This window comes from Poeciliopsis prolifica, unplaced genomic scaffold (assembly GCF_027474105.1).
Source record: "Poeciliopsis prolifica strain line A6 unplaced genomic scaffold, Auburn_PproV2 SCAFFOLD010, whole genome shotgun sequence".
In the NCBI taxonomy this organism is placed as follows: Eukaryota; Metazoa; Chordata; class Actinopteri; order Cyprinodontiformes; family Poeciliidae; genus Poeciliopsis; species Poeciliopsis prolifica.
The window spans coordinates 1,091,652-1,114,607 of record NW_026562385.1 but is presented as its reverse complement, the minus strand read 5'-3'; the positions used below and the strand labels follow the sequence as shown (position 1 = coordinate 1,114,607).

At 37.8% G+C, this 22,956-nt stretch overlaps 1 protein-coding gene across 6 annotated transcripts in view; it reads left to right on the top strand.

Moving 5' to 3' along the window:
- The window catches only part of dnm2a (dynamin 2a), a 30,638-nt gene that overhangs the window by 1,064 nt on the left and 6,618 nt on the right, over positions 1–22,956 (top strand). For 2 of the 6 annotated variants that reach the window (XM_055035100.1, XM_055035095.1), the window contains exons 2-15: positions 7,503–7,576; positions 7,793–7,942; positions 8,089–8,292; positions 8,484–8,582; positions 8,666–8,826; positions 8,915–9,057; positions 9,421–9,556; positions 9,673–9,740; positions 10,271–10,409; positions 12,738–12,824; positions 15,008–15,078; positions 16,669–16,720; positions 17,515–17,526; positions 20,459–20,569. In XM_055035100.1, the coding sequence (XP_054891075.1) occupies positions 7,503–7,576; positions 7,793–7,942; positions 8,089–8,292; positions 8,484–8,582; positions 8,666–8,826; positions 8,915–9,057; positions 9,421–9,556; positions 9,673–9,740; positions 10,271–10,409; positions 12,738–12,824; positions 15,008–15,078; positions 16,669–16,720; positions 17,515–17,526; positions 20,459–20,569 (1,507 nt within the window). Of the gene's footprint in view, positions 1–7,502; positions 7,577–7,792; positions 7,943–8,088; positions 8,293–8,483; positions 8,583–8,665; positions 8,827–8,914; positions 9,058–9,420; positions 9,557–9,672; positions 9,741–10,270; positions 10,410–11,520; positions 11,660–12,737; positions 12,825–15,007; positions 15,079–16,668; positions 16,721–17,514; positions 17,527–17,727; positions 17,761–20,458; positions 20,570–22,956 lie in introns of all 6 variants that reach the window. The other 4 variants (XM_055035098.1, XM_055035097.1, XM_055035099.1 and 1 more) reach the window with 4 other exon arrangements.

Here is a 22,956-nt window from a genome sequence, read left to right as displayed (position 1 = left end):
TTTGGAGGCTTTAAGTGACATTGCTTCCCTTCAGCTTGGCTTCCTCATCTTCCAACAAGTTCAGCCGTTTGTCCTCTTCCCCCATAAGCAGGCAATGAGGGTAAAAATTCAAACAAGTACTTTTAAAGGAACTTGTTTAGCAGGTTTCCGACCCATTCAGTGTTACATTCACAGTGGTGCACGGTCTATCCTGCACTGGAGAGAAAATACATGGGTGATAAAATGACATGCACACTGTCGGATAAAAGCTTATTCGAAACAGAACGTTTCTCTTAGGCAAGGGTAACTTTGCAGACTAATGTATTCCTACTTGTTGCACATTAATTCAAATTACTTGATGTAATATCATTCAGTACATAATAACTGTATTTCAGAGGGCTCTTACTTTTGAAATCTTTTTTCTGTCATTTCCATTTTTGATTTCTTTCCACTGTCTCTGCAGTGTTTAGAGTTGTTTTTGTTCAGTTCAGCTGGGTTTAAAATGCCCTTTGTTATTTTTCCTTTTATGCAGTAAAGAGCACTTTACAGCACCAAACATTATAACACAAGTACTCAGTTAATACTCAACCCGTGGTGTACTGGAAGTGGTGTGCATGTGACTTTGAGAGCAGGCAAGGTGAGTTGTACAAATCAAAGCCATCTGTTTAAGGTGGAGCCTTACTACAATATGGAAGTACTCGGGTGGTGCTCCACATCACTATAACAACAAGCAGGCTCATGAGTCACTGTTGATGTTAGGGTGTGTTTGAGCCCAGGCGGAGTCAATGACATAAATGCTTTGTCATGTGTTGAGGTAGTGTTTCTTATGCCAAAAGCTATTGTTTAATTGGATGCTTCAAGTGCATAACTTTGTTACTGTTGACCTATTGTTCACACTTTGACAATTTTTTTTATCGTTTTGTATAGTAAGATAAAAATATTTGTCCAAGAAAAAAGCCCCCATTTATTTTCTACAATTGAAATTTAAACATAGCATGTCATGACATGCATTTCAGACAACTAATCTGATCTTGACAGAGAAACTACTTCCTCTTTTTGTTTCGCCAGCTTGAACCTTTTGCTGACTTTGAGTTGGTATATTTAGAAGCTGTCTTGACCTACAGATGTACTCATTTCAAGAACAAATGTCTTGCACCAGTATTTTTGGTGCTGCTCAGATTTATTTGATTTCATTAGAAAAATGACAGTTTGACCAGAAGACTCCTTTGCTGTCATTTCTAGTATTAGTCCCATTTTTCATCCATGGATGTAGCCATGACTAAAGTCTTGGTAATCCATCTTCTTGAAGTAATTTAGGTTTGATTTGTTTATTAAGAGCCTTTTAGCCATTTTGCAGCCACTATTTTAAGGAAGGAACCAGTTCCTAGATTTCTAGTTTTTGATCTGGCTGCTGCTTTGGTAATTCTCTTTTTCTGATCTACATCAGTGGTGTCTGATTATTTCTTGGTTCATCAGTCAAACATGTTGTTGCTTAGAGGTGCAGAGGTTTGCTTGGAGTGAAAACAGCTAATGTAGGTTGTAAAATCAGTTTAATAACCAATGTTTTCCAGGTTTCATAGATTGGTTTCAAACACTGGCCTCTGTGTTCACAACATTTGCAGTTTTGTTGAAGCCTCACAATTAAACAAGTTTTTGTTAATGTTTTGGACCCACTTCCTGTCAAAACGTGGTGTTTTGCATAACACATTCACTGCCATGTTTCTGCTGTTCCAGTTAAAAAAGAAACATTAATTTTCAGATGTCACATCTTTGTGCTGTTTGCAATTATTTCCCATCATTGCACCAATGTTGCTATTTAGAGTCAAGTCATCTTCACAGCCCTAATTAACGATGCCGCAACTAGTTCACATACATATATCATTGAATATATTAGTCTGTCCACACATAATAGTTAGATTTTTATTTTATTTTCTCACAAAAATTTAACTACTATCTTCATCCTTTTAGCTCTATTTAGAGAATTGTCTGTTTAACTGTCTGATGAGCTGAGTTATTCAGGTTTTTAAACGTTCTCAAAAGTTGAATTTGTCTGATGTGTAGAATGACCTGGAGTTAGGTGTCATCATACAGGGGAAGTTGTTTTTTTTTTTTGCGTGACATATTCACTGCCATGTTTGGTTTTGTTGTGAACCAGAATATAAAGTAAAGCATGTAATACAAACTCATTCTCTGTTTTGAGTTTGCAGTAACAAGTATTTCTGTTGTTTATTTCCTCTTCAGACTTATAAACAAACAACAATAGCAGTAACATAGCAGTTCATCTTAGAAATGGTACCTTCCTGGCACAGCCACAATGCAAATAACCCACACCCTTAGCTGTATTTTAAATTATCCATTTTTGTGTTGCGAAGTCATCATACTTGGTAGTTTAGATATCATATCTGGCATTGTGGAATGGTCTGGGTAAAAAGTTATCAGATTTGTGACATAAACCATGGCAAACAAGCCCTGAAACAATTTGCATAGGTTTAGGCAAATTGTTTGTATAGCTGTAGGCTGCTGTTTGTGGGTGAGCCATCCAGCAGTTGAACTTTGGTGCTTTGCCCTGTTAACTAAAAACGCTGCCTTTGAAAATTGGAGGTGCACCAATTGCAGTTTTCTGGTCGCTCACCGATCTTTAAAAACCCTGACTTGATGATATCAATTATTTTTTCTTCTTTTATAACTGATGCTCCCAGAGGGCACCAAGAACTTGTTAAATCTAGCAACAAATTTACCAATGATGATGTGACTATTGTCACCCCAGGACTGTGCAGTGACTTTCTGGGCGGGTCTGTCAGTCATCCTCTCTCACTGCGGAGCAAAAGCAGACATAGGCAGATTTTCAGACCTTCGTGGAGTAAGATCGGTTTCATACGTAAGAACCATTCAATTTTCAAAAATTAAGTAAATAGGCACCTAGTTTAAATAAATGTCTTCAAAAGTGGGCATTATGTCATCTGTGTTTGGTACAGCAAACCTTCTCAGCTGAAAACATAAATCTATCATCCCTGAAGCTTGTGGGATAACAAAGACATACAAATAGTGATTGAAGGGATTTTCCAGTAAGCAGTTGGATTTTAGTCGTGTCTGAGGAGCCTTGGGTGCATGGGGTTGTCTTTTGGTTCTCACAGTGACTGAAGGATGTGGGAATGCGGGTAGCCATGATTATGTGTTCTTTGCCACTCTGATGGCCCATTGAAAGAGCTCGATCAAACCACAAACAAATTTCTGTGCAACCATGCTCTCTTGAGAGTTTAGTTTAACCTCAAAGTTTCTCACACTGGTCTTTTGGAAGCGTGTCATTGTGAGCCAAGTGTGTGCTGAAATAAAGAAACTTTCAGCTCTGAGCTGTAGCTGATTAGGGAGGCTGCCCTCCTCTCCTCTGATTTCTGCTTTCTTAGAGGGAGGCACACAGACTGATGCTCTTAGCTTGACTATAAATGATTGATGAAATGATACACAATCTGCTGAGCCTCCTCTATCATTTAAAGGCCATCAATAATGGAATCCTGACCGCTTGCTTCTTTTTATTATGCCACTGCCATTTATCCAATTCTCTCTACAAAAACCGAATGGCTCACTTCTGCCTTTGTGTGTCATTTCCACTGAGAAGACATGAGAGAACAACTTAAAGAATAATTCCTTTTTTGTGTTTACAAGTTTAAAAGTAATGGAGCTTTACTTTTTCATTATAAAAGTTTCACCCAAAGTTCCTGTTTAGCCTGGAAGGTTTAACTGTTAAAAAACAAAACAATGAAGTAACCTTGATTGTCAATACGCTCAAAGGATTTAGAAAATTAGGAATAATCTTCTCTTTTGAGCTGCCAATGTTTTTAGAGAGATCACTGTTGTGCTCAGAAAGCAGAAATGTTGGAATATTCTGACAGTTGTGCGTCTTTGTCTTTTTCCCTCGGCTGGAATTGATTTTATACTTTCTCTCCTTCTCCCTTGCTTGCTTACAAGCTTCACACTGAGCGTCCTATACTGCCAAACACGGACACAGTCTACGTGCTTCACACTTTGTCCATGACACAACACCAGTGCTAAACCACAGATGTGTGGCTTTTTGCTGACTAGTGCGTTTTTGTTCTGGGTACCATCCAGAAGGTTCTACTCTGTGTGACCACAGTCTGGGAGAATACCGTGGCAACTCTTGCCTGGTGGCAGACACATAGTATCTAATCTGAAATCAGATGGCTGGATGAACATTGCCTCATTCTCTTCAGTTATGTAGGTCTGGCTCTACTATGAAAATAAAGAAAGAATCATGTGGGTAGGTGCCATGCCTAGCGCTGCTATAATCATTCAGATTGAGTAATTTCCACCAGATGGATGTTTCTTACCGCAGCAAAAGGAACCGTGAGGCAGAGAGGAGGAATAAGTATCATCATTGGCTGGCAGTTGGAACCAGAAATTGAAATAAACTGAATAAATAGAAACATAATCTGATTTCAGATCAGACTAGAAGCCTATGTACTGTATATAATTCTGGTCATAAAGCTGAACATTGCAAAGAGAATATCGATTTCAATAAATCCTCAATTTTTCTGACTCTTCTTTCTTCACTTACATAATGCTTAGTCACTAAAAATATAAATTATAGGCAGATAGAGTAAAATATATGGGGGATACTCATCCTAGAAATGCCTGACTGTTGAAATATTACTACCTCAGTAATATTGCATCAAAGCAGGCAGCCCTGTGAGGTTTTGATAATTTGACTTTATTTATTTTGCTGCTTTAAATTAGCCTAAACCTTTCCTCTTTCAGATCGACTAGGATTTAAATATTTATATTTACAAAATACCAAAATAAGGAAGAATGTCACTTTAAGAGAATGTTTTACTTTTCTTAAATGTATGAGTTCACATATTTTTCCTTGGTAGTTTAAACTGTATTACTTGGGTTGAATATTTTGAGTAGCTGACTGAATATTTCCTACCTCAAACTAGGAAAGGTTTAGTTTGCTACCATATAAGATGCTGAGAAAACATGGAGTTTCAGCTGTATTGTTGTTTAAGTTACTTCACCAGTTCTTTGGTTTTTGGTTGGTAATGTAGCTCAGACTTGTTTTGATCTTGTTATTTATAGATGGTTATGTACCCTCAATGTTCACTTAAGTTTAAAAGTTGTTACTTTGGCAGAGAAGAAGCTAATATAACCATACCTGTGGTGTGTAGAATCTTCCTCTGAGCTTATTGGATGAGTATTAAAGACAGTAAATGACTAACTAGGCACAAACATACATTTTCCATGGTTTGAAATAGATCATTGCATCTCCAGCTTTTCTTTTTTTACTTTGAGCTGAAAGAGCAAAACTGAACCAAAGTTTTAGCTGCAGCTGAAGAGTTGCTTCTCTCTGAACTATTGGAAAAACCTTTATTTCACAATTCGCAACGTCTGGAAATAAGCAGTTAAAAAATTGCAACTTTTTTTTATAATTTTGCTTCACTTTCAGTTTATGATCATTTTAAAATTTTATATTTATTGTTATGCTAAGTGCTAATGTGCTTAAACTTGATAGTTCCTCTCATGTCAGCCATGTTTTGTGCAAATGACTGAACTCTTTCTTCCTGCCTGCCTGTGTTTCAGTGTTTCATTTTTTTCACCTGTAGTATTTGTTGTGGTTAGTTTGTGACTAAACTATTGTGTTGCGCACTGCTTTGCAGGTTGTATTTTGCAATTAGCCTTTTGCAAAAAAGTAGCCAACAGTAATCATCACATGCCAACACAATGTCTCAAGTCTGAGGGTGGTGCATGTATGGTTCATTGACACATCTCTCCCTGTCAGAAACCACAGTCGCAGTCTGTAAGCTGCGACAGATGTAAAACCAATGTACCTTTATAATTTTAAGTGACAAAAAAAAGAATAAGGTCATATGGCAAAACCTTGTAAGCGAGATATGTGATAATCATTTTGATAATTCAGTTATTTATACTTTAAACTTACTTGTTATTGTGCTACTATTTAAAATGCTTCATCAGGGCACCGCGCTCTGTTGTCACACTTCTTGCAGTTGTAGCTAAAAACAGAAGTGGTTCCGCTGCTAAGAGACAGTCAGCATTTAGTTTCTCCCTAGCTTAATTATTTAGATTTTTTTTTAAATTTAGAGTTGATTTAATAGAATTCAAATCAATTCAAATACTCCTAAAATAAAACTTGAAGGTTTAAGCCACCATCAGTCGCCTATTTGACTGATATGAAAAAAAGCTGTTGAGAAGCAGTTTTAAATAAGCATGTCAGTAATGCACTCATATTCATGAAGCATTTTAGTGACACGAAACCAGAACAGTGTCAGCATAATCAGTCAATTGTAATCACATTCAGAAAAATTAAAAACAATGTAAATTTCCTTTGTAAAAGTCTGTGTACAGTAATTCTTTGTCAGTTTGTTCCACATTTATTCATTTGTATATTTTTCTGCTGGCAGCGTAAACGCTGATCAAGCATGAAACTGTAACTTTAAAGGCAAACCTCTTAAAGTTATGGCGTTGCAATAAAATCCTCAGCAATTTAGAACTGAAAACCTTTTGACTAGATCAGCATAAAGTCTCAGTTAAGGCTTTAAAACAGTCACCTTAATCATTGTCAACAAAACTTTGAATCCATTCTTTGAAGCAAGGATATCTAACCACATAATTGAAGCACAATGATGATTGCTTGCTTTTTGTTCAGCTGTTAACATTAATGTTGTTGTCAAAGGCCATTAAATTGCACTGTAATCTGCAGTTTTACAGTTATCTCTGCATAGCACATTAGAGGCCTAGGTAAACAAAATAAAATACCTTTTATTATGATCAGCACTGTGTGAGCTGCAGTTTATTCCCTCTCACTCATTTTTGCTTCAACATTCATCCTTTGTGTACATCTGCTTATCTGTGGGGACCGGTGCCTGTTTCCAGCGGTGATTGGGTGAGAGGTGGGATGCACCCTGAATGTGTCCATCACAGGGTGACCAAATTGACTCCTGATGGGAATTTAAAACAACCGATTAATATCACATTTGTGTTTTTGTTCTGTAGCAGAAAGATGGCATATCCTATGAGAATCATTTAAAGATTTAAACTTTGAGTTTTGAGTTCGAGTAAAATGTTACAACTAGAATCAGCTAGGCTGACTTTGTAGTTAGCCTAGCTAATGCCTCTGTTTACTTATTTAATAAGAATTGCAATCAAAATTAGAACATAATTAGAGAGCTGTGTAAAATATTGCAGAATTTGTGTTTGAGTAAAATGTCCTTATTTTAGTAGGGAATTCAGCAAATGCATTGATCACTAAAGCATTAATAAAATTATGAAAGTCACATTTCATTTAGCAAGTTAGAGAATTTTTTTATTTTTTTCTTGTCAAATTATCAAAAGCTATTATACAAATTGGACTCTACTGTAATGAATGACTAAATGTTATTGCTTTGTTCTGTTTTTTGTGTTTGCTGCATTGAATTTTCTTTGTATTTATTTTTAGAGCTTTTGTTCTTCACCTTTCAGCTGTTTATTTTTTCTGCCTCTTTTTTGCTCAGGGACTTTCTTCCTCGCGGATCAGGCATTGTTACTCGCAGACCTCTGATTTTGCAGCTGGTCAATAACATAGCAGGTGAGTACGCCTTTCCGAGGCAACACAAAATCCCAATTTTCTTTCATCACTGCCCTGCATGGCCTCTCTCACTGTGCCTCAAGCCAGGCACCCTATTTGCTACTTTCATGTCTTGAATTTAATTTTCTCATTCTCCTCACTGCTTTTTCTGTTTTACTCCCTGCTTCTTATTTTTCTGCCTACCTCTTGCAAACTCATCCCCACTCTTCTGTGCAGAACATGCTGAATTCCTACACTGCAAAGGAAAGAAGTTTGTGGATTTTGACGAAGTGCGGGCAGAAATTGAGGCGGAAACAGATAGGATTACAGGATCCAATAAAGGCATTTCTCCTATCCCTATTAACTTGAGGGTCTACTCTCCGAATGGTAATAAAATTGTTATAATTATTATGCAAAGTCTTTATTATTAAACATGAACGTTTACTTCATGTCAGGTTATGGTAAATTTACATTATATCCTTGTTTCTTCCCCCTCTCTCACCTCCCCCTACCTCCCTCCCCTCATGTGACAGTTTTGAACCTGACTCTTATTGACCTCCCGGGAATGACCAAGGTTGCTGTCGGAGATCAGCCTGTAGACATTGAGCATCAAATCAGAGACATGCTGATGCAGTTTATCACCAAGGAAAGCTGTCTGATCCTGGCAGTCACCCCTGCTAACATGGACCTGGCGAACTCAGACGCTTTGAAGATTGCCAAAGAGGTGGACCCACAAGGTGAAGCATGTAGTTTTTACAAAGTTCAACACTGAAACATCAGACTTGCAACATAGCATTCACTTAGCAGTCCGGTACTTTGTATTTCCCATTTACACCACCAGTTGTTAGTTGTTTGCTCTAGTAGACTTTCCTTGATGAAAGGTAAAAATATTTGACTAAAACATGCTGCTCTTTATAAATATGTTCAGGTCTTCGCACCATTGGTGTCATAACAAAATTGGACCTTATGGATGAAGGCACAGACGCAAAGGATGTTCTCGAAAATAAACTGCTTCCATTAAGGAGAGGTCAGTATCGTATGGCACCCAGAGATATATTTACATGAAACATGTACAGACTGACTATATAATTGTTCAAAATGTGTGTACAGGTTACATTGGTGTGGTCAACCGAAGTCAAAAAGACATTGACGGTAAAAAAGACATCCGCGCTGCTTTAGCTGCAGAGAGAAAGTTCTTCCTGTCCCACCCCGCCTATCGACACATGGCAGACCGTATGGGCACCCCGCATCTACAAAAAACTCTCAACCAGGTCTGTGTCATTCTGTTTCTGTTTTGAAATTATCTCCTTGGTGTTCCATGTTATCATCTTCTAAAATACTATGACTACGGATTTGCAGCAATTGACCAACCACATAAGGGACACTCTGCCTGGGCTGCGCAGTAAGCTGCAGAGTCAACTCCTGTCTCTGGAGAAGGAGGTGGAAGAGTACAAGAATTTTCGTCCTGATGATCCAACTCGCAAGACAAAGGCATTGTTGCAGTGAGTGTAGCTTTTGATTTCTCTGTAGAGAGAAAATAATTAATGATTGACATTTAGTACCTAGAGATAGGGCACAGTAAGTGTTTAGTTGTACATGCCAAAGTAAGATTTTGGGTTATACTATCCCAGTACACAAATTTAGTAACCACATTAAGACACATTAAGGCAGCTTATTGAGGCATCCTTGACATTTCTTTATGCTTAATTCAAACATAAAGAAATGTTAAGGTATTGTAAAGTTTCACAATCTAAAATCACAGCTAGACTTTAAAGAGATCCAAACTCTTCTAAATGAATGATGTCTCAGATGCATAAAAAAATAGATAATTCTCAGACCTCCTGTCATTTGTGTTATAAATAAAGGATGGTCCAGCAGTTTGGTGTGGACTTTGAAAAATGCATCGAGGGATCTGGGGACCAGGTGGACACTAACGAGCTGTCAGGTGGTGCCAGGATCAACCGACTCTTCCATGAACGTTTCCCCTTCGAGCTAGTCAAGGTTAAGATCGATAGTGTGGATTTCCTTCTTAAGACTTTTTTGTAGTTTGTGTCTTGTCAAATGTACTTTAATTGTAAGGTTTATTAAAAGTCTTTATAATATAACTTGCTCTCCAGATTGTATTTGATGAGAAAGAACTGAGGAGGGAAATCAGTCATGCAATCAAAAACGTCCATGGTGTCAGGCAAGTACAGTCCAACTTCAAAAATTCCCAAGACAACACTTCTGAAACATATTTGGCTCTGAATACTGTTGTCCTTCTTTTGTCAGAGCTTTAATTCAAACAAACTAGCAGTACCAGCCGAATGTGATGTATTCAGAAACTGTCAGCTGTTCTATGAATTATGTTTTCCATTCTGCTGTTTCTTGGTGACTGCCTCTCAGAAATGCCACCCACTCATTTTCGGTTTGTCTCTACTCGAGTGTTCAGTTCATCAGGTGTTCAATAATGTTGGTCTCTGTTGTGTTTTGTATTATGAGCCATCTTATGTGCTGCAGTCATTGTTAACCTTGCATTGGCACTTCATATATTCACTCCATTTAGGTTGTCACTGCGTCAAACCTGTTTGTCTGTCAATTTAGATGTTTCCTCAACACCTGCTTTGTCATTTTGTTCCATTATACATTTTATTTCTGTTTTTTTTTTTTTTGCCCACATATCTGTTAACTGTTATGTGTGTCGGCCTCTGTGCCTCTGTCTCTGTGCATCCTCAGAACGGGGCTGTTCACTCCAGACCTGGCGTTTGAGGCCATCGTGAAAAAGCAGATTGTTAAGCTGAAAACACCCTGTCTCAAATGTATCGATCTGGTCATTCAAGAACTCATCAACACAGTCAGGCAGTGCACCAGCAAGGTACTGCAAGAGTCCAGCATCTCCCAACCCAGCCAAGACTCAGAGCAGGGACAACCACGGGCATAGCAGAGGGCATGCTCTCACAGAACATTAGCTGACTTAGACTTAGACTTAGACTTGACTTTATTGATCCCTTGGAAGACTCCCTCAGGAAATTATAGTTACCAGCAGCTCACAGGCAAAAATGTGGCACACAGTAAGCATACACTAAAGAATACAAAAAAATACAAATTAAATACAAAACAAAGAATATAAATACAACACAAAAGGAAATTATAGCAATTTGGTGGATAGATTGACCAGTGATATGGTATTGCACTGTATGGTTTGGCCTGATAAATATGGAGTTCACATTTGTAGAAAAACTACTCCTTCTTCCCTCTGTCCTGTGTCACCTCCGACCCCCAGTGAGGAGTTGTACAGTCTGAAGGCGTGGGGGACAAAGGAGTTCTTGAATCTATTGGTCCGGCACTTGGGAAGCAGCAGTCTATCACTGAACAGGCTCCTCTGGCTGCTGATGACGGCATGTAGAGGGTGGCTGCTATCGTCCATGATGTCCAGCAGTTTGTTCAGTGTCCTCGCCTCTGCCACCGTCACCAGAGAGTCCAACTTCATGCCGACCACAGAGCCGGCACGCCTGATCAGTATCTAGATTTAGTTTCTATGCTTTAATTGAGGAACGTCCCATGCAGTTTGCCCTCTGCCAGCCCGGCCCTGAAAGCTGAGTTCAGGCAGCGCTGTCGTGTTGTGGAGTGTTGTGACGGGTGGTGTGTTGTGATGGTTTAGAGATGTTTTCAGGACCGAGATTCTGCTATCTCTGTTGGACAAGCTGCAGGTCTCACAGCTCAGTGCATGTAACCAGCAGAATACAATGTCTATCTTTACCACCGAAGTTTAGAAGAAAGTGGATCATTAGGGAACAAAATGTGAATTACCTGCAGCTTCTCCTTCACTGTTTGAGTTCTTTCTAATCAACTAGAAAATGGCTAACTGAACAAATGCTTCCTGTCTTCTTCCTCTCTGTCTTTCCAAATGTTCCTCTTTCTTTTTATTTCCACCCCCTCCCATCACCTTCACAACAAATTGCCAAACTAACCCTGTGACCTTTCAGAACGGGGCTCTTCACCCCAGACCTGGCTTTCGAGACGATTGTCAAAAAGCAGATCCGCAAACTCAAAGAGCCAAGCCTCAAATGTGTGGATCTTGTGGTGACTGAACTCACTGCTCTCATCATGAAGTGTGCCAAAAAGGTAACCAGGGATGAATATCACATTATAATGCCATGATGGGAGAAGAAATATTTTTTTTTGTCTATGACTGCCATTGAAGTCCAGTTTTCATTCACTGCTGATCATTGCTTTGAAAGTCTGCATCGCCCCGTTTTTCCTCTCTATTGATGTTGCAGTACCGTTGAATATAAATATTTTTGTGCAAATTGTCTCCCATCCGACTCATTGTGTACATTTTTCTGTACCTTTGCATCAGCTTTTCAGGTGTATTTTTTTCCCCACTCCCACTCTGCTTCCTTTTTGCCGTTGCTGTTTAAGAGCCGACCGCCTCGGTTCTGTGTTGCACGCTTGTTGACCCACACAGCAAAATGACTGCCATTCTGCTGTCACCTGAACTGGAAAGAAATTGAACTGATAAGAGGGGTTAAAAGGAGTATTACTTCCAAAACATACCCTCTGTGGCTTCTTGGACAAAAGCACTTCATTTGTAACAGTGCATCACTGCCATCTTGTGGACAGTTGAGGGCCCGACACAGTAAGAAATGCCATATGATGAATAGTTAGCCAAAATTACCTCTTCCCTGCCTTTTGGGTTTCCTCTGCCTCAGCCCAGACTGTCCTCTATCATCTGGTCTTTGCTAACATTTGTTTATTCAAACTTGTACTACCAGTCACAGATGACAGTTTAAACATTTATTGGCATGTCTAAAGTTCATACTTATCAGTGAATTGCTACCAATGTATGGTTTAGACTAAATGTTTCTTGATTAGCATAACTAATCATGTTTAAGGTCATCTTTGACTGATGGTATATAGCCTCTAACACCAATAACCACCAGGTCTTTACAATATGTGGTGTGTTTGTGTTGGATTGTGGTTGCCTGCATTTGTGTGACACTGAAATGTCACTTGACAATGTTTTTACTCTTTTCTTTGTTTCCTACTTATTTTCACTTCTCACTCCTGTTTTTCTCTGATTCTTGTTGGTAAGTCCTACTAAGGTAAAGCTTAAATGTAAGTGTGTGCGTGTGTGCGTGAGTGTGTATATGTCTGTATTTTTGTGTTAAATGCTGCAGTTACATGATGCGTTTCCTTGCAGCTCAACTCCTACCCCAGACTGAGAGAGGAGACGGAGCGGATTGTCACCACCCACGTAAGAGAAAGAGAAGGGAAGACCAAGGATCAGGTGTGTTGCTAGGCTTTTAATCCAATGATCCAGTGCCTCATTGATCATCTTGATCAGTTCATTGTGTTGCCCAAGGGCAACTTGAGACGTTACAGGTCCTGGCATTATTCTCCATTGTTACCATTGGGCTTCTGAAGCAAAGCTTTAAAAACATGTTTTAAAAGGTTTTGTGAGGAAATTGGGGATCTTTAAGAGTAAGAGCGCAAAAACTACAGCAGAGTTTATATACTAACAGCTAGGAAAACAATGTTTGTAGAAGAGCAACTTTAATTGGAAATCAAAGGAGTTGCTTGGAGAAACTCTGATACTAACTGTGCTGCGTAACACCAGTGGATGAGTGACGCATTTTGATGTTTTGAGAAGGATTTAAAAAGATTCATAAAGTCTATATTGGCAGCAGTGAAGTAATAAACAAACTCCGTTTGAATGTTAGCAACTTGTAGATGGCAACATTGGTTTGTTGCATCAGTCTGAAATTAGTCAGAACTCATAGTAGTAAGATGATTCTGGCTGATCACTAAAGACTGTGTCACAGAATCACGAGAGAGTCAACTAAGCTGCTGTTGAATAAACAGACAAACACAGAATGATCCATTCTTGGATAAACTGTGAAAAAGGTCTCGTACCCTTCTCTGTGAAATGATGGGAATTAATATTCCAACAGAGGATAAATTTCCGATTTGAATGACAGTGTAGTTTAACTTTGTGAAATAAATAAAATTTTGCAGAAAATACAGAAAATAAAACTCAGACCACTTTTCAAGCTTACATTATAAATACACAGTAAATATTTGTTCAGTAAAATAACAGATCTGAAAATTTGACTCGGGAAAAATGTTGAAATTTTAAAAGAAAAATTGTATAGGAAACACTTTATTTCAATTGTAAATAAAAATATTTCTCATTTATCTTCTGCTTAATCTGGTTTTAGGTGTAAATGCATGAATTAATACAACAATTTAGACTCAGTGATTCATCTTACTTATGTTGGTTGTGGAAACAGTGCATTAAGAGCTGTGGTGCTCAAATGAGCCCCCACATTAAAACCTTGTTTACTGGTAAAGGCTCCCTGTGGTTAAAATAAATGGTTTATGTTTATCTCCTTTAAAAAGAAGTATGTAGAAACAGCTGACATGGATTTTAACTTTGACTTTAAATGTGGTAGTTCAGCATATGAAGGATGATAAAATGAAATTTAAGGTAAAATCAGTAACTGACATCCACATTGCTTGTTCGCTGCTATGAGTCATCAGTTTCTCAATTTGCTGATCTTCCAGTGGCAGTGTGAATGGAAAAAACTCTACTGTGAACCTTTTTAACTCCACTTATGTTCCATCTTGCATTCATCAGTAGATGGCATTAAAAACTCTGTAGCTGTTCCCTCTTAGGGCCAGAGACAGATGAGGTTGTGTCCGCCTGCAGTTATCTACAAATAATAATTATAATTACTCCACTTTCTATTCCGTTTGCAACAGCCCAGCAGGGAACATTTGAAAGATGAAATGGGTTCTACTAAGTGCAAATTGAATATTATATGTATTTTATCACAGGACGTGTACTCAAGAGCACTGTTTGTGCCCAATTCAAAATCAGGAATTAAATATGTTTGGCAATATTTGGGTTATTCCTCCTTTCAGTTTTTATGCAAGTTCCAACATGAGTTTAAAAATATTAATTTTGTGAGATTCTTATCTGTTCATTCGTTAAAAACAAAATATTTGAGTAATCAGCTGTGCAGCAAAGACAGAAAACGTGTCTTTTATTTGGTTGCCTTTTCAGTATGTAAAATGAGAGAAGGCAACTTTTCTTACACAATTTGAGACAATTTCGTTCTTATTTAATTCATTCTAAAAACAAATAAAACATGAGTGATTTCAGTAAACATGACAGTAACAATGTCTCAAACAGTGATTACAAAAAGTGAGTAGCAAAACTTCTGGTCAGGATCTTGGCAAATTGGAAGATTTATAAACTGAAACCTTTGAGTAATACTGTTTTCTCAACTCAACCTCAGTGCTGGAGTACGCAGCCATGATATCACTTTTACCTGATGGATTTCAGTTGGTTTGTCTTATTTGAGCAAGCTTGAAACATCAGATGTGAGACTCTTCACTTTCTAATTTGAGGCTTGCCGTAGTATGTTAAAGTCATCTCCCTCCTAATCTAATTTCTTTCTGTTAAAGGTTCTTCTGCTGATTGACATTGAGCTGTCTTACATCAACACCAACCATGAAGACTTCATAGGCTTTGCCAAGTATGTAATCATCCTTCCTTTTAGTTTATCTTACTGCTTAGTGTCTTGAACCCAGCCCCTGTACTTCTATGATTATCCTCTCCTCATCAGAATGAGTAATGAATCTAAATGTCACCAGTAGTTATACACACATTGTGTCTCCCTGAGGAGGGAGGTGGATGCCACAATAATCAAAAAATTGCCCCGCTGATCAAAGTTCCTTTATTTGTGAGTTCCTTTCCCCTTTGCATGAAACAATCCCATCCTTCCCCAAAAGTCAAACTTTTCTTGGAAAAAAAAGTTCCTATTTGCATCATGTTGTTGTTAAAAAAGCATGCTTGTTGAACTCAACGAAAGAGCGGCGCTCGCAATTTTTATCTGTTCCTGCTTTGTCTGGAAACTAATTTGCACACGGCATAGCTTTCATGTTTTTTGTGGTGTATCTCAAAGCAATCTAGAGTTTGCGGGTGGTTTCATGTGCTTCCTCGTGCAGCAGTAACAGTAATTTATAGTTGAGTGAAGCTCCTCTGCAGTGTGGATTTTTTTTTCTGACAATGTAACAGAAAAGTCCCTTTGGGAGCATGTGTCAGGGTTTATGTTTTGCCTCTGCATGGCAAGGGAATTGACGCATTGCATCAAAGGTCAGCAAGAGCAGTTTAATGGTTTTCATGACATCACTTTCAGTCTTGACTACAGAAGGCTGGATGATGGTAGCTCCCCAGGGTACAGCAACAACAGGTGGGCATACGGGAAAGATTCAAGGTTTTGTTTGTAACACAAGTGCATTGAAATAAATATAAATTAAAAATTAATTTATTTCACTGCATAATATTAAAGACATCTCACAAAGAATGTTAAAACATTCAAGAGCAACAATATTTGATATTGTGTGATATATATATTATATATATATATATATATATATATATATATATATATATATATATATATATATATTATACAGAAATGTTTTATGGTATTGTCTACATCTTCTTATGGCACAGTATAATTACTAGATAAATGCAACGTGGAGTGGAGGCGATCAGAATGTGGTTATGCTCAGGAATCCCCGATTGCTTCTGATTGAATTGTTTTGCGTGTTTTATCTTTCTCTTGACAATACTTCATAGGTTCTCTTTGTTGACATTGGTCAGGCTGGTTTGCTTGTCAGTGGTCTTTATCTTGATTTTGACTACCAAAATATATTGAAAAATGTTTCATAACATCAAAAGTTTTCCTTAAGTGAAAGCAATAATCATAATTAATGAAAACAAATTTCAGAAATGTTACTCCGGGTTTAGCAAATACATGAGTTTCACTTTTGAATAATTGGTATAGGTGAACTTCTTAATATTGTAATTTATTAAAATGCACCTGTGCATCTCAGAGTGCACAAATATTTAAAGCTTTTTAAAATTCTGTCTAACTTTGTGTTTTTGTTGTGAAATAAACAATTCAGACTTCTTTAAAATCTGACAGTTGATTTTCTTTCATGATAGAAAGCCAGAAGAATAAAAACAGAAAGTAACTGTAGTGTTATTTAAAAATGCATTGTATAGGAACTGTGCAAATGTTTCCATCATTGTTGTGTGTTTTCTTTGTGTGCAACAGCGCTCAGCAGAGGAACATTGCTGCAAACAAAAAGAGGGCAGTACCCAACCAGGTATGTTTTGATACTTTGATTTGTCCTTTTCTCAAATCCCATCTTTTCACAGATACATTGTTTTACATAACCTAATTAATCAAATTGTCAACAACCCACAGCCAATAATCAATTTCTTCCTCTGGTAATATTACCACCCAGCCTTTTGTAGTCCTTATGTTTATCTATTTAACATTTTAAAGCCGATATTTGTCTATTATTTAATGGTTTTATATCAACTTGTTGATCTTTTTGAAGGCACCTTTTTAATGATGATGGTTTAAAGGGAGAGCAGTGTTATTTAGTATGAGGAAGACCCCACACCCTGCTTTCTGACACAAGCTTATCTCTTCAGGATCAACATAGATTTTCTGCATGTGATCCGGGCATGTTACATTAGCACAATGATCATTAATAACAGAATGGTGTTTGTTTTGCCTTCCCATTAACTTCCAAGCATCTTTGTGCTCATTAAAATTCAAGATGTGCATGGATATCACAACAATCATCTGAACAATTATGTCATAACCAAATTGTGATATATCTTGAAGTAATTTTAATTGCATGTAATTCTTTTGCTCTGTCTCTCTTTCTCTCCCTTTCTCTGTCCTTTTTTCATTCTTTTCTCTGGCTGCCTCTTGGATTTCCTGTTTTCTTGTTCCTTTTTCCTCTCTTCTACTATTCTTACTTTTCATTCACTTTCACCTCTTTATTCCTCACTTCTTCTACCTATCTACTGATTTCCAATTTGTTTTTGGCTTTGATTTTTACACTACCCCTCTGCTTTAACCCCACTTCCCTTCCTATTACTGCAGGGTGAGATTCTGGTAAGTACCCCGCATTAAACCACACCCTGCCAGGGGCAGCAGGGGTAGGCCATGCAGAAGAACTGAGGCCGTGTCAGTAAAGGTCAGCCAGTTCAGTTAGCGTCAAACACAAACTCCTAAGAGATACCTGAATGAACGTTGGCTTCTGTGTAAATAAAAGGTGACGCCGTCACTTTAATGAAATGTTTTACCCTTCTGCAGCTTGCCGGTTTAGGCGAGGCCCAGGAAGAGAAGGTAGAGTCTCCAGACTTACAAAAGTGTCACCAGTTGTAATTCCAACTGTGGTGCACAGCTACCAGTAATTTGGACTAACACTTTATTTATTTAAACTTAAAATGTTTTTCTTTTAGAAAGCAGTAATTGCCAGTAATTCTACTAACGATGTTCAAGTGTAAATTTTGAAAAGGCTCTTAATTTATTGTTGTAGTATACTACAATCCTACGTTCTCTCTACTGAGGACAAGAGAGAGGATGGAGAACCCTACAGCCTGTATTTGTGGAGGTGTCAGTTCCTCTGTCACTTGGCGATTACCTCTGCTGCTGCCTCATGCATGGTGATCCAAATGTTTGCCTTGTGAGAACCGTCCTGAAGCTCAGTGGGGGAATAATGGGACCAATCAAATCAACAACATACCTAAAAAGTTAATTTTTTTCATTTGAAAAACAAAAAATTCTTTCTTTAATTTTATCCAAAAGTTCTAACATTTTTACTAACAAAATCAAATCTCTGATGATAATTTTTTATCTCATCAAATCTGTTTTTTAATCAATCTGATGACTTGTCATGGCTTTGGGCTGTATGCTAATGGATAATACAAAATAAATCATCGTTGACATTTCTTCGTTTTATTTTCGAAAGTTTTATCAAGGCAAACCTCATGTTTATGCACAATACATACAAAAAGTCCACATACCCCTAAAAAAATGCAAAGTTTTTGTAATGCAAGGAAATGAGACTAGCAAATCACTTTAGAACTTTTTTCCACCTTTAATGCAACAGATAAACTCAATTGGAAAACAAAAAATCTTTTAGGGGGAATAATAATACTGTGGTGTCATAAGTGTGTGTACCCTTAAATACTTTATTAGATACCTTTACTTCCCTAATGAAAAGGCTGGCTCAGAGCATTATGCACAACTATGTGTATAATACATTTTTGGCAGTTTTTGCTCCAAAATACTTTTACTTTTTCATAAAACACAGGTTTTAACTGACCAGTAACACATTTTCCTACTTGATTTCGGAAAACCAAAGGCTTGTTTTCACAGATTTTAGCTGCCAGGTTTGGATTCTTTTTCTCAGTTAGAAAAGATTTCCGCCTTGCTACCTGATGACTGTCTTACTGTTCTAAGATGTGCCTTTGAAAGCTGTTTGTGCCCTGCTGCCCTGATTCCTCATAACTATTTTTACAGACCCTGGGTTTTATTGTTGGCTTGCTGATGAAATTTTAGGGAAAGAAAGGGGACTGAGGGGGGATTACAGCTCAACTTTATGTCAGGTTAAGTAGAGGCTGTTGAAATGATGGCTGGTATATTGATATATAGTGAATATATATCAATATAGGACTATATATCAAGTTATGAGGGTGTACACACTTATGCAAACACAATATTTTACTACTTCACAAAAGATGTATTTTTCAATTTTGCAGGTTTTAAATCACAATGAAAGTGATTAAAAAACCAAACGATTTATTGTGGTCCCATTTCTTTCCATATCTCAGAAACTTTTAATATAGAACTTGGAGCTTTTATGTCCCCCGCACATGTCTTATGAAGCATTTTTGTTGTTGATCTCACATGTCTTCCAAAGTCTGCCAGCTTTAACTAACCAATAAATCAGCAACATTTTTGAAGAACGAACATTTGTAAAAGGAAACAAGAGCATCTATGACTCCCCTATTTATCGTACACAGGCTGACTGTAAAACACAGGAAACAATATTTCCAACTGACTGGATTTGAAGAATTTTTTCTTTTTTTCTTTCATTTCTGTAAAGCTTGAGTCATTTCTCTCCAGGAACTCTGTTACCTCCTCTCCCATATTGATATTGGCAGTTTTACACCAAGTAAATAAGCTCCCTCTCTGCCTCCACCATCTCCTACTGAAGTTCTCTTCTGAATGGAGAGAAGTTGTACAACTGACGCCTGAAGAAGGATTTGACATTACCCCAGACCCCCCAGCTTTTTTTTCCACAATATACTTCCTGATATTGTAGTAGGAGTGCATGGGAGTCGATGTAGAAAGATGTGATTATTAGAAGAGCTTTTAAAACTAAATAACTGTTTTTTCTAAAATAACCTGTTACAGTTAACTGCTTCTGTCTCGTCCTCCTTCGCTCAACATGTAACCAGCCGCTGTTTAGATTTGTGTTCGTCTGAAAATGCAGCATTTGTCGACTCAACTAACACATTCGTTCTGAATGCTTCTGAAGGAAAGCTGTTTAACATTTTCTCTGTGTAATCGAGCACCTCTGATCCTCTCTGATTAATTTCTTACGCCGCCGTCGACCTTTTGTATTTGCCCCTAAATTGGGGCGGGCATGCCCTGGAAAGCATCTCATTTTCTTGGTTTGATTCATTTTCTGTTGAGTAAAACATAACAAGGCTTTCATTTCTGTTCAGTAGTATCAGTCTGGATATTTTTAACATCTAACTTCCCATTCTAAGATGCACATTTTACTATCCTCTGATTATTCCATCCTTTTTGCACTTCTGTCATAGGAAGTCCTAACTAATCCTGAAATCATATTTAAATAACATTTAATTTAAAAAAGTAAACAAAACTAGTGTTTAACCACACAGGTAAGTCTGTGTTTGAATCAATAATTCATCAATTTTAAATCTTACTTTCGGAAAAGCTTAACTGTTTCTATTGTTTCCCCATCTCCCTGCAATCCTTGTCTCCTCCACACGATCCCTTCATTGTGCAGGTAATCAGGAAAGGCTGGCTAACCCTCAACATCAGCATCATGAAAGGAGGCTCCAAGGAATACTGGTTCGTGCTGACGGCCGAATCTCTATCCTGGTACAAAGATGAGGAGGTGAGACGAACTGCTGCTTCAACGCCTTCTTTAATGTGACAGAAAGGGGTACATATCGGTTAAATTGCAGGAAATGGTGACAATGTTACAGACCGTATATATCCTTATGTAGGTTTGTTGTCATCAGAAGTGAGGAGCTGTGTGCATCCCAGCCTGGCCTAACCAATGTGCAGACTACTGTTCAGCTGTAGCTGTAGGAACAGGTAGTCTGAACACTGGGCAGGCTGGGTGGGGGGTGAAAAGGACTGAGAGGAAGGACCCAGAGGTCATTGCGTCCGTAGGTGGCTACACGAGGACTGAAGGACAGAGGACAGAGGACAACTAGCTTAAATATTATCTACTAGTCAGACAGAATAAAATGACTTAAATGACAACTGTTTATTGTACAGAATAAAGTGTAGAGCACACACATTGAGACACTGCTTCAATATAAATCAGTGAAAACTGCTTTTTAAAATCTTAAGTCAGCAGCAATTTTGAGCATTAATCGGTAAAGAATCCAAAGAAATATTACAGAAAGATTTTAAAACTATTTTGCCTTCAATTCAAAGTTGTCATTGTTATTGCTTACTCACCACTCGCTCTCTCTCAAGCCTTCGTTGTCTTCTTCCATCAAAAACACAATCTAAAAAAATATTAAAGAATTGATTCAAATTAAAAAGTGAAAAAGCTGCCTCTTTGTCTTCGTTTACTCTTCCTTTCACTGGCTTTCTTGCGGAAAAGCTTGGGTAATAAGCGGGCTAGGATGGTGTAGGCAAACTGACGTGGCAGCCAAGCTGAAATGTTCCAGCCGGGATCTGACTTTGGAATTTGCAGGAAATCGTACTGGGTTACGGGGGCCGGAGGGGAGGGGGTGATTGTGTGTACAAGTGTGTAGGCGCTTGTCCTCAACTCCCGCTGGGTGTTTGGGAAGCCGGACTTAACTCTACAAGTGTCTTCATGATCACACTCTGTGTTCACTTTATGCCTTTGTCCGGCTCTTTCCACCACATGTGCATTTCGTTCCTTCTGCACATAAAACTAAGGATTTACTCCAATGTGTGTGGATGTGTGGTGAGGGAGGGGGATTGTGCAGATCTTTGAGTGATGTAACTTTTGGGCCTGCGCCACTCTGTGTTAGTGCAGATGTAAATGCTTCCAGATGTCTCTGCTCAGCAGTGAAAGCTGGCACCCCCACCCTATCCCCCTAGAAACTCCTCCTTTTCTTCCTCCTCATTTTCATCATGCATTTCTCCATCTCGCAGGCTCTGGGGGTGGTCCACACTCAGGAAATGCATTCTTTCATGTTTGCTCATTGGTTACTCTGTAGTAAAGCTGGTTTACTTTTTTTAAATGATATTTTTACATTGAATATGTTAAGGTTTAAATGCATCCTTGTTATTTAAATGTTTATTTTTGTATATAATCATAAGAAGACGAATGGAATAAATCAAAAGAAAGCGAAGTACATATTCTTAATATATATTGTTTTTTAATCTATAGTTAAGCCATATTAAATAAACATGGTTAAAAAAAATAAATTTATTAAAAATAAAAAAAAACATATACAGTTAACTATGCTTTTTCCCACATGACCTTCATATCCAAGTACATATGAAGGTCATATCTACTTGGACACAATTTTTAGATAAGATTGCACAAAAACATGACGAATGGTAATTTCCACTTTTAGATATATTATGTTACCAATAATGAGGTGGCTGTGGAAATATGTGCATCTGCCCAGCACATATTTACCGGCATACATATCTTTCTACAGTTATGGGATCATTGAGGAGACCAGTGGAGGATGGAGGGAAATGGTGAAGTGTGATGAATAAATAATGCATTCATGTGTTTGTAATTACATGATGGAAACTTGTGCATGAATACCTTTTACAGCAATTGCTTTCTTCCTACAGATTGCGTGATTAGAAGAAAACATGACTTTAGAGATCAGATGCATCTGGTTTTGATTTGCTTTTGATTCCAAACCGATATGTTTATTACCTGAGAATTTTTTATTCAAAATACATCTCGTATTTTATCTGCTAACCATTACTTTGGCATCATGATCTAATTTAATTCAAAGTAGGATAGGCATGAACTGGATTCTGCGAAGACCTAATTATTATCAAATGTCTATAAAGACCTTGATGAGTGATTTTGTGGAAGAAATGGCCTGGCATTCATAGATTCATAACTTCAGCACACTTTAATACCTTTAGGATAAATTAAAGCATTGACTGTGAGCCAGACTCAGATGTGGTTCTGGAAGAATGATTAAAAGAAATCCACGTGAACACACTCCTAAAACGTTTGGAAAACCTTCTTCCCAGATGATTTGAAGCTGCTAAGGTTAGGTCAACATATCAAACCCTGTGGATTAAGAATGGCAGAAAAGATTC